At 43.4% G+C, this 12,246-nt stretch overlaps 1 protein-coding gene across 3 annotated transcripts in view; it reads left to right on the top strand.

The window, feature by feature from the left end:
* The window catches only part of MYT1 (myelin transcription factor 1), a 160,024-nt gene that overhangs the window by 98,011 nt on the left and 49,767 nt on the right, over nucleotides 1–12,246 (top strand). For 2 of the 3 annotated variants that reach the window (XM_087928876.1, XM_087928875.1), the window contains exons 10-13: nucleotides 105–218; nucleotides 2,626–2,840; nucleotides 3,644–3,852; nucleotides 5,703–5,972. In XM_087928876.1, the coding sequence (XP_087785002.1) occupies nucleotides 105–218; nucleotides 2,626–2,840; nucleotides 3,644–3,852; nucleotides 5,703–5,972 (808 nt within the window). The remainder of the gene's footprint in view (nucleotides 1–104; nucleotides 219–2,625; nucleotides 2,841–3,643; nucleotides 3,853–5,702; nucleotides 5,973–12,246) is intronic. The other variant, XM_087928877.1, reaches the window with a different exon arrangement.

Here is a 12,246-nt window from a genome sequence, read left to right on the forward strand (position 1 = left end):
GGCGCTGCATGCCTTCTTATAACGGTTCTATCTCATTTTATTGTTCCTCTTCCCTGTTCTCTCTTTTCTTTTCTTCCTGCTTCTTCCCTGCTTTCTTCCAATAGCTTATCTGGCTGTCCCATTGCAGCTGCTGAAAAATTAGCCAAAACTCACGAGAAGCAACAGCCTCCATCCAGCGACCCTTCGAAAAATCACTCAAATTCAGATCGGATCCTCAGGTAATCCACAGCCAAATGGAGCCTAGCCTCTGTTTCTCCGTCTGCTCTCTCTCTCTCTCAAAAAAAAAACCCAGTTACAGCTTTAGGGTGTGTCTGTCCAATCTTGGCCACTTTAAGACCTGTGGACTTCAACTCCCAGAATTCTGTGCACAGCTGGCTGGGAAATTCTGGGAGTTGAAGTCCACAGGTCTTAAAATGGGCAAGGTTGGCCACACCTGGCTTAGGGGAGTGGCAAGATCCTTCCTTTCCACTAATCTGATTTGTGACTGTCAAATATTTTTCTTTGAACGATGAAAAAAAAATGTAGTATTTCCAATCAGGGCACACTGGAGCGGGAATGTCTGCTGTAGCATCCATTAATTCTAAGTTGACGGGCGAAAAGGGTTTTTAACAGAGTCCCAAGCTACGTCTTACTGTGTACACAGCAGTGCAGATGGCCCCAAAATCACATTGATTATGTTGACATTATGAAGATGGAAAGGACAGAAAGCCCCCATCCCGTTTTTCATTTTGTGTTGGTGTGTTAACATTTCTCCATGCCTCTCGGTTTCACAGCTGGGTGGAAGGGACATTGGGTGCTAATTAATTATCTGATGAGTTAATAAACTTGCTCTCTGCACTTCAAGTGATGAGCTGATTAGAGACTGCATCCATGTGCCACCTACTGTAGCTGCTGCAGGGCTAGATTGCAAAAGAAGGACCAGGTTTTAATTCCAGAGATCCCTTTACTTAGAACCACAGTGCCATTGACTGAGATCTCTGCATCTCAGGCTAAACCATATGATTAACAAAGGTGGCTGTTTTTTCAAGAGGCAACTGGACTTTGTGGTGTTTCTTTTAAGATGTTTCGCTTCTCATCCAAGAAGCTTCTTCAGCTCTGATTAACAAGTAAAGGAACAGCTCTAGTCTAACAAAGAGAAAGAGTATGAGTGACACAGTAGAAGTCTTCCAATATCTCAGGGGTTGCCCCAAAGAAGAGGGAGTCAAGCTATTCTCCAAAGCCCCCTGAAAGCAGGACAAGAAACAATGGATGGAAACTAATCAAGGAGAGAAGCAACTTAGAACTATGGAGAAATTTCCTGACAGTGAGAACAATTAATCAGAATAATTATTCTGTTATCTTCTGTAATCGGAATATGTGTTAAAGCTTGAATAATATTTTTAAAAAGTTCAATAACAGAGCATTAACTTTCAGGGTTGAGGGAAATAAAAACTTAAGTCCAGGAACCGGTAACTGAGTTGAGCAAGTATTCCTGCCAGTCTAAAAAACTATCGGTGGATACTTCCAACTTTGTTACTCCTTCAGATCGAAAGCACAGAGCCAGAAATAAATCAGAACTAATCAAATCAAACTCCCAAAACAGACAAGGTCATGAGATCTAATAATGCCTGAACTGTTTGTGAACTGGTATAAGATTTTTCATCCTATTGAATTAAGTCTGTAGTATAGGATTTTACTATCACTCTTAAGACATATTTTTTCTATCAGATATGAAAAATGATAACACTTAGAATCACTGTTTCCTAAAAGCATATTTCCACTATCTCTCCCATTTTGCTATATACATTTCCCCGTTATACTTCTTACTACGTGTTTATAAATGGGTTCTACTCCAGAGGAAGAAAAGAATTTGAACACAAACAGTATCTACACCCTCAATTCCTAATTTGCTCAGAAAATAATTCCAAATGATTCTTTCTTTGTATTCTATTCTACGATCATAATAAAATACTGGGACTGGATTGGATTGGTTCCTTCCTAGGTTTGTCTTTAATAGATGAATATGAGGGGTCCTTGGTGCTCTCTGAGTTTGGCTGTTTCATTACCAAACTAGGTAACATCATCAATACTAAAAGGGATGAGGTTTGCTCTCTATTTGTACTGTATATAAGGCCCTTCTAGCAATGATGATGTTACTTCATTCAGTAAAGAAATCTGCAAGAAAACAACCAAGCTCAGAGAACACTAAGAACCCCACAGTTCTCTTCCTCCTTCTCTTCCCTCCTCCTCCTCCTCCTCTTCCTCCTCACCCTGATAATATTACCTAGTTAAGTAATAAAGTATCTGCAAGAAAACAGCCAAGTCAGAGAACCCCAAGAACCCCATAGGACTCTTACTCTTTCTTATTCCTCCTCCTCTTCTATTCCTCTTCCTCTTCTCCGCAAACCACATTTCCTTATAGCACTGATAATATTACCTTGTTGGGTAATGAAACACCTGCAGAAAAAGCACCAAGCTCAGAGAGCACAAAGGACCCCTCATTTCAACCCTGAGCTACAAATATTCTCCTCTTATCGGAAGGACGACACTTGCATTTCCTTTTAGCCAAGTTGTTTCTCACACGTTCCCCCCAGAATCATAAGCGCCTTACAAAAGTGCCTTCCCTCCCTTTCCTCTTTCCTTCAGGCCTATGTGTTTTGTGAAGCAACTCGAGGTGCCTCAGTATGGAAGTTACAGGCCCAACATGGTTCCTTCCACGCCAAGGGCCAACTTGGCCAAGGAGCTGGAGAAGTACTCCAAAGTCACCTTCGATTATGCAAGTTTCGACGCTCAGGTTTTTGGCAAACGCATGCTTGCCCCAAAGATTCAGTCTAGCGAAACCTCACCTAAAGCCTTTAAATGTAAGTTGGGTCTGGATACGGACAGTCCTTGTGGGAATGAATTTATGGGGAGTTTTGTGGTTATTTATTTATGATATACTCTAGTCAATTACACCAATATAGACCAGAGGAGTTTCTTGTCTAAGGCAGGACTAGAACTCACAGTCTCCTGGTGATTGGCCCAAAGTCACCCAGCCAGCCTTCATGCCTAAAGTGGGACTAGAACTCACATTCTCCTGGTGATTGGCCCAAAGTCACCCAGCCACCTTTCATGCCTAAAGTGGGACTAGAACTCACTGTCTCCTGGTGATTGGCCCAAAGTCACCCAGCCACCTTTCATGCCTAAAGTGGGACTAGAACTCATTGTCTCCTGGTGATTGGCCCAAAGTCACCCAGCCAGCTTTCATGCCTAAAGTGGGACTAGAACTCATAATCCCCTGGTGATTGGCCCCCAAATCACCCAGCTGACTTTTATGCCTAAGGCAGGACTAAAACTCACAGTCCCCTGGTGATTGGCCCAAAGTCACCCAGCCAGCTTTCTTGTCTAAGGCAGGACTAGAACTCACAATCTCCTGGCGATTGGCCCAAAAATCACCTAGCTGACTTTTATGCCTAAGGCAGGACTAGAATTCACAGCCTCCCACTTTCTATATCTGTGCCTTAGCCGCTTAGCCAAACTGGCTTCCTGTTGTAGGAAAAATAGAGGAGGGAGCTTTCCACCTGCTGCGTTGAATTCCTGCAGGAAGGACAAGGGAGCGGGAAATAAGATGGCCGAAGCCCAGCACCATGCCTACCTTTCTGCCTCTCTTGCTCCCCTTTTGCAGGCAAACCTTTCCCCAAGGTTTCCACTTCCCCCAGCCACAGCCCTTCCAGCAGTTACGTGAAGAACGCTTCGTCTTCATCCACAGGCTTCGACTACTCCCACGACGCCGAAGCTGCCCACATGGCCGCCACGGCCATTTTGAACCTCTCCACCCGCTGTTGGGAAATGCCCGAAAACCTCAGCACCAAGCAGCAAGATCTTTCCAGCAAGGTGAGCGGGCAAGAGGTAGCAGCCCCGGGGATCGATGGCAGGTAGTCCTCGACTTACGACCGTTCATTTAGTGGCCCTTTCAAAATTGCAACTGGAAAAAAAAAGGGGGGGGGACCGGTGACAATTTTCTGCAGAACCACGGCAGTGATCCAAAGTCAGATGCTGGCCAAGTGACTTGCATTTATGACCATTGCGGCCATGTCCCAGAGTCCTTTTTTGCAACCTTCTGACAAGCAAAGTCAATGTGGAAGCCAGATTCACTTAACCACCGTGTTCCTCACTTAACGACTGCACGTGATTAACTGAACAGCTGTGGCAAGAAAGGTTGTAAAACGAGGCAAAAATCACTTAAACAAATGTCCCACTTAGCAACAGAAATTCTGGGCTCACTTGTGGTCATACATTGAGGACTACCTGTATTTATTTATTTATGTATTTGTCATTTATTTGTTTGTTTGTTTAATTTGTATGCCACCCACCTCACTGATACAGCAACTCAGGGCAACTTACAATGTAAAAATGCAAGCCATAAATTACTATAAGGTTCTTAGCCCAGTGTACTCTTTGCTAAATAGGATCCAAGCTGGACAGTTAGATTAATCTCTTTTTATTCAGGCATAAGGTAGGTCTCCTGTAGGTACAAGGTGAGAAGATCTTTAATAAAGGAAGAAATGTATGGTTCAAATATATATATATTGTTTCCTAAAAGCATATTTCTAATATCTCTCCCATTTTGCTATATACATTCCGTCTTTATACTTTACACTACCTGTTTATAAATGGGTTCTACTCCAGAGAAAAAAAGAATTTGAACACAAACAGTATCTACACTCTCAATTCCTAATTTTCTCAGAAAATAATTCCAAATAATTCTTTCTTCATATTCTATTCTACGATCATAATAAAATACTGGGATTGGATTGGATCCTTCCTATGTTTATTTTTAATAGATGAATATGAGGGGGGTCCTTGGTGCTCTCTGAGTTTGGCTGTTTTCTTGCCGACGCTTCATTACCAAACTAGGTAACATCATCAATACTAAAAGGGATGAGGTTTGCTCTCTATTTGTATATAAGGCCCTTCTAGCAATGATGATGTTACTTAATTTGGTAAAGAAATCTGCAAGAAAACAGCCAAGCCCAGAGAGCACTAAGGACCCCACAGTCCTTGTCCTCGTCCTCCTCCTCGTCCTCCTCCTCTCTACCTTCTCGCCCTGATAACATTACCTAGTTAAGTAATAAAGCATCTGCAAGAAAACAACCAAGTCAGAGAACACTAAGGACCCCATAGGACTCTTCCTCTCTCCTTCCTATTCTTCCTCCTTCTCTTCTTTTCCTCTTCCTCTACTCCGCAAACCACATTTCCTTTTAGCACTGATGATATTACCTAGATAACATCATCAATACTAAAAAGGGATGAGGTTTTCTCTCTGTTTATATAAAAGGCCCTTTTAGCACTGATGATATTACCTAGTTTAGTAATGAAACGTCTGCAGGAAAACAACCAAGCTCAGAGGGCACCAAGGAACCCACAATCCTCCTTCTCCTTCTCACAGTCCTCCTCCTCCTCCCCTTCCTCCCCTTCCTTCTCCTCTTTTTCACAAACCGCATTCCCTTCTAACACTGATTGTATTACCTAGCTGGGTGATGAAACGTCTCCAGGAAAACCACCAAGCTCAGAGAGCACCAAGGACCCCTCATTTCAACCCTGAGCCAGGAATATTCCCCTCTTGTTGAAAAGATGACTCGTGCATTTCCTTTTAGCCCAAGTTGTTTCTCACACGTTCCTCCAGAATCACAAGCACCTTACAAAAGTATTGTAAATTTGTTCTTGCGGTTTCCACCTTTCAGTCCATGGACATTGAAGTGGATGAAAACGGGACTCTGGATTTAAGCATGAACAAGCATCGCAAACGTGAGAACGCCTTCCCCAGTAGCAGCAGCTGCAGCAGCAGCCCCAGCATCAAATACCCCGACGTGTCCCAACGCCAAAACTGCACCAGTGCCACGAGCAGCACCATGACCTCACCCCAGTCCAGCCACACCTCTCGCCAGGATGAGTGGGACGGGCCCATCGACTACACCAAACCAAATCGGCAACGAGAAGAGGAACTGGAGGAGGTAAAGAGGAGCCAAGCTACTCTGACGTTGCTTCGTTTCGTAGGGTGGGCAGAAGATTCAGCACCATACCCTGAGTGCAGGGTTCGGATTCGACCGGTTCGGACCGGTTTGGGCGAAACTGGATGTTAAATTTACATCTGGTTCAGTGAATCGGTATTTGAAATGACTGGCTGGCCCCACCCACCCTGACCCTCCCCACTCCCAAAAGTGTCCACGTGGCCCACGTGACACTCTGGGACGTGGGAAAATAGCTCTACTGGAAGTTGCAAAACAGGCCTGTTTCCGATTTCTGGAGGGCCTCCAGAGCCTGGGGGAGGCCATTTTCACTCTCCCAGAAGCCCGAGGGAAGCCTCTGGACCCTTGGGAAGGCAAAAAATGGCCCTTCCAGAAGTTCCGGTAGGCCACGCCTGCCATGGCCACACCCACCCAGCACCTGGGCAGCGAACCGGTTCCTGGGATTGTTGAATCCCGTCCTTGCCTGAGTGTCATGGGCTGTGGGGATGAGAGGCAGGAGGAAGAGAGGGGGTAGGAAGCGGAGGAAGCATCTCAAGAGCAAAAGGGACCTTCCCTAGTTTCTTGGACTGTAAAGGCGAGGGCGTGGGAAGATATGCTTTCAGGCTACCAAGGTTGATGTAGGATCCAATCTGGGTCGGTCACTGGGATCAGAGTTTTGGTCTTCCAAGCTTTTGGATTCGTGTGTTGTGGTCTGTCAGCCACCGGCCCCTCCAGCAGCCAAATCAGAGGAGGAGGAGGAAGAGGAGGAGGAGGAGGAGGAGGAGGCGTGGGAATTGGGGTCAGCATCAAGGCAACCTGAGAGCACCAAGGAGGAAGAGGGAATGGAGCTGTCAGAGAGAGAGAGAGAATGAGACAGAGAAAGAGATGGAGCCTGGGACATCCATCAGCCCTCAGGTGGAGAGTCAACAGCCCCCAGGTCTGGAAGTGGCTGATGAGGAAAAGGAGGAACAGCTGAGTCCAGTGCCTGACGTGCGGATGCACAGAAGGCAAAGGAGAGGAGAGCAGTGGAAATCTATGAGCCGATCCTTGGGAAGGAAAAGCCACTGCTGCTAGCGAAGCCCCACCCTACCTCTGGGGATAAAAGGCAGTGGGTGGAGATGAATAGATGTGGCAGGCAACTATTCTTCTCCCTGATGGACAGACTTGTTAGCTTGCGGTGAGAGAAACTTTTTACCGGAGCTGTTTGGGGAACTGGGTCAGCCCATGCTCAGGGAATTTCTCTCTAGCTACAGAGAAGATTTAATAATAGTCATAGGGCGCAATAAGCAATCAAATCTAGGAAACAGTCAATATAAATCGTAAGCAACAAAGTGACAATCATACAGTCGCAAGTGGGAGGGGATGGGTGGTAAGGAGTGATGAGAAGATTAATAGTAATAGTAGTGCAGACTTTGTAAATAGTTGGACAGTGTTGAGGGAATCATTTGTTTAGCAGAGTGATGGCGTTCAGGGAAAAAACTGTTCTTGTTCTGCTGTGCAGTGCTCTATAACGTCGTTTTGTGGGAAGGAGAATTGAAACAGTTTATGTCCGGGATGTGAGGGGTCTGTAAATATTTTCACAGCCCTCTTTTTGACTCCTGCAGTAGACAGGTCCTCCATTGAAGGCAGGCGGGTAGTAATTGTTTTCTCTGCAGTCCTAATTACTCTCTGAAGTCTGTGTCTGTCCTGTTGGGTTGCAGAAGCGAACCAGGAAGTTATAGAGGTGCAAATGACAGACTCAATAATTCCTGTGTAGAACTGTATCGGCAGCTCCTTGGGCAGTTTGAGCTTTCTGAGTTGGTGTAGAAAGAACATTCTTTGTTGTGCTTTTTTGATGACGTTTTTGATGTTAGGTGTCCATTTTAGGTCATGTGATATAATAGAAATTTGAAGGTCTCTACTGTTGATACTGTGTTGTCTAGTATTGTAAGAGGTGGTAGTATGGGAGGGTTTCTTCTAAAGTCTACCACCATTTCTACGGTTTTGAGTGTGTTCAGTTCCAGATTGTTCCAGTTACACCACGAGTTGTACAACCTCCTGTCTGTATGTGGATTCATCATTGCCTTGAATGAGACCAATCATTGTAGTGTCCTCTGCAAACTTCAGTATTTTGACAGATGGATCGTTTGTGATGCAGTCATTGATATATAGGAAGAAGAGAAGTGGAGAAAGCACACAGCCTTTGGGGGTGGGGCTGTGCTAATTGTACAGGTATCAGATGTGATTCTGCCTAGCTTCACCTGCTGCTTCCTGTCTGTCAGGAAGCTTGTGATCTACTTATAAGTGTGTTCATAGTGGAAAACTAAGTGGTTACTCAGTACCAGATGATGTAATGAACAGCTCGAGGTACTTTCCTGTCTTCTGGAATATTTTTCTTCCTGGTTTTGCTTGGAATTTCCTTGCAAACTCTCATCCTGCTTAACTTTCTCAAGATTAGCCAAGTACTATCTGCCTGGACCTATACCTATTATGCCAGCATCGCAATCTAAAGACACAACCCACAAGCGAATATATAATATAATTATTTGACATTTGCGTCATGTTTACTTGTATCCCTGAAAATGCAAGCAGGTTTTTTTTTCCAGAGAATAGGGCTTTTTTACCCATTGGAAGAAAAGGTCATTTAACGTTGATAAGTAATAATGTACAACAATCCAGCTGAGACCTTTGCATTAAGCACTGCACCCAAGACGGAAACCTTTCTTTCATATCATAAAAATCATTGAATGTACTTTTGCAATGGTCAATCAATACCCTGCTTAGCTTTAGCTGTACACTCCAACGTACAATGTTACATTTACTAACATTTCAGAAATTATATTTAACACCGATATAAACTTTTATCTTTGAAGGTCTGAACCCTCTTAGTATCCACAATTTCTAATTTATATTGCATAAGTACCACTGTACCCAGCTGATATGTACATTGCATAATGTATTTTTTGCATCTACTAATAAAATAATTCGAGGTGCGGGAGGAAAGGTAATTTGTTTGGTATATTTCTGTAGTAAATGAATTGTGGTTATCAGGTATTTAATCACTTATGATGAAAGATATTATATCCAGGCAAAGGGATCGGGTTTTTGGGGGTGACTAGGAGTCTGATAGTTATGATTCTTAACGGGAGGACCAGGCAGAAAGCAACTCAATGAAGTATTTCTACTTTACTGTAAAGCTACATTAATAGAATCTTGCAAGACTGAAAGTATAATTCTCCCCCCATCGCCTTTATAGCCTGAGAAACTAGGGAAAGTTTCTTCCAAGCTTCTTATCTGGACCATTATTCAGCTGCAGGTTAAGCTGCCTCTTATCTGACTAGTCTCTAAGCAAGCATCTCTTCACCAAGCCAGCCTTCACGCCCAAGGCAGGACTAGAATTCTCCATCTCCTGATGATTGGCCCAAGGTCATCCAGCTGACTTTCATGCCTAAGGTGGGACTAGAACTCACCATCTCCTAGTACTTTATCCAAAGACAGCCAGTCAACTTTCATGCTTAAAGAGGGACTGGAACTCACAAATCATTCGGGCCAATCATTGGTGGTTGGCCCAAAGTCACCTAACCAGCTTTCATGCCCAAGGCAGGACTAGAATTCACACTCTCCTGGTGATTGTCCCAAAGTCACCCAGCCAGCTTTCATGCCTAAAGCAGGACTATAACTCACACTCTCCTGGTTCCTAGGCCAATCCCTTAACTGCTAGACCAAATTGGGTCTTACCAAAACCCTCTTGATTTCTGCTGCTGTAGACAAACACAACTTTTCTTTCTTCTTCTGTTTTTTTATTTATTTATTTATTTGTCAATTGCTTACAAAATAATAGGTATAAGTATATACATAGTTATGAATACATGAAATGGGTACATATAAGAAAAATAAAAGAAACAGGACAGGGACGGTAGGCACGTTGGTGCGCTTATGCACGCCCCCTACAGACCTCTTAGGAAAGGGGTGAGGTCAATAGTAGACAGTCTAAGGTTAAAGTTTTTGGGGTTTGGGGAAAAAACCACAGAGTCAGGTAGAGTATTCCAGACATTGATCACTCTGTTGCTGAAGTCATATTTCCGGCAATCAAGTTTGGTGAGGTTAACCTTGAGTTTGTATCTATTGTGTGCTCTTGTGTTGTTATGGTTGAAGCTGAAGTATTCATGGATAGGAAAGTCATTGCAATGAATGATTTTATATACCATACTTAGATCAGACCAAAGATGGCGTAATTCAAGGTTTTCTAGGTCTAGAATTTCAAGTCTGGTGGCATAAGATATTCTGCAATGAGTAGAGGAGTGGAGAACTCTTCCTGTGAAATATTTCTGGACTTTCTCAACTGTGCTAATATCAGATACATAATGTGGGTTCCAGACTGATGAGCTGTATTTGAGTATTGGTCTAGCAAATGTTTTGTATGCTCTAGTTAATAGTGTGATATAACCAGAGAAAAAGCTACGTAGGATTAGGTTAACAACTCTTAATGCCTTTTTAGCTATGTAATTACAGTGGGCTCTAGCACTTAGATCATTAGAGATGAGTATACCAAAGTCCTTTACAGAGTTTGGATCATCAACAAGGTCTTGACTATTCAGCCTGTATTTTATTTTCGGATTTTTTTTGCCAATATGTAGGACAGAGCATTTATTTGTTGAGATTTGAAGTTGCCATTTGTTTGACCATTCTGATACATAGTCAAGATCTTTTTGAAGGGTAGTAGTATTGTCTGTGGTATTGAACAGCTTTACATCATCAGCGAAGAGAACGCAGTTGCTCTTAATATGATCACAGAGGTCATTTATGTAGAGTACGAAGAGAGTTGATCCTAGAACACTGCCTTGGGGTCACCACTATTGACAGGTACAGAATTTGATAGGACACTCCCAATTTTGACCATTTGTTGTCTGTTTGACAGGAATGCTTCTATCCAGTAATGCAGGTGTCCAGAGATACGATAAGATTTTAGTTTTAGGAGTAGTTTGTTGTGTACCACTGAATCAAAGGCTTTACAGAAGTCTATGTAGATTGCCTCTATTGTTTTGCCCTGATCAAGTTGTGTAGTCCATACATTTTTGCAGTGTAAGAGTTGCAGATTACATGATAGCTTTTTCCTAAAACCAAATTGTTTATTAGAGAGTAGGTTGTTTGTCACTAAGTGGAGGATAACGGATTGGTTAATAATTGATTTCATGACTTTACAGGTGACGCAGCATAAGGAGATTGGTCTGTAATTTTCAACTAGGCTGGGGTCTCCCTTTTTGAAGATGGGAATGACCGTGGCTTGTGACCATAGTTTTGGCAAGGAGCTGGTCCTGAAAGATTTTTCAAAGATTATGCTTAGAGGTTCGGCTATGGCAGTGGATAGCTTTTTAAAGAAGTAGGCACATATTCCATCCGGTCCAATAGATAGAGATGGTTTTAGATTGCGTAGTGCTTTCTCAACATTGTCTTCTGTAAAATCGATATGTATTAGATCATTGTAGTTATCTGTGGTTTGGTTAGGAAATACTGGGCATGATCCATTGCTGTTTACAAATATTGAGCCAAAGAATGTGTTAAAGAGGTTGGCTTTGATAGTGTCGTCATTGCAGTCTTTACCATTAAGTCCTTTCAGGGGTGGGATGGACCTTGAATCTGTACTTCAGTAGCTTTATCCTTGCCATGGATCTGCATAGCTTTACCTAAGTGTCCTCCAATACTCAGGGTAAAACTCATCACGGCCTTGATAAGCCAGAATCTACCCTGCTGACTTACTCTTTTGCTTCCATGTTTTAAGCCTTCTCATGAATCCTATTCAGGAATTCTCTACACTTTGATCAAAGGGTGCTTTTTTTTCAAGAGGCAAATGGATTTTCCAGTTTTTCTTTGAAGACATTTCGCTTCTCATCCAAGAAGCTTCCTCAGCTCTGAAGTGGTTGTTTTGATTCCCCAATGTATAGATCTGCACACGGCTCACTGCATCGTACTGCATCTACCATGTTGCTCAGTTTGTGTTTTATCCTTGGGGTGGACAAGCTTCTGCCTAAAGTGTATTCTTGGCTTTGAAGGGTGCACGTATGTCTCCCTCAACAGAGGGGGAGGGATACGACATCATCTGTCTCCGGTCTACAACACAGTCCTTTCAGCAGTTCCAAAAAGGCTCCACTCCCATTTCCACCACTCAGGTGACCCTGAGGACACAGATCTCCAAGCGGCCTCAACGTCTCTCAAAAAGTGTTATGCCCCTATCGAAATCTGATTCGGAGGGGGAGGCCGAGCAGCTGACAGGGAGTGGGAGTCAGGCTCCATTGGCTATGGA

Source organism: Pseudonaja textilis, chromosome 3 (genome assembly GCF_049901715.1).
Source record: "Pseudonaja textilis isolate UNSWEBS1 chromosome 3, rPseTex1.2, whole genome shotgun sequence".
In the NCBI taxonomy this organism is placed as follows: Eukaryota; Metazoa; Chordata; class Lepidosauria; order Squamata; family Elapidae; genus Pseudonaja; species Pseudonaja textilis.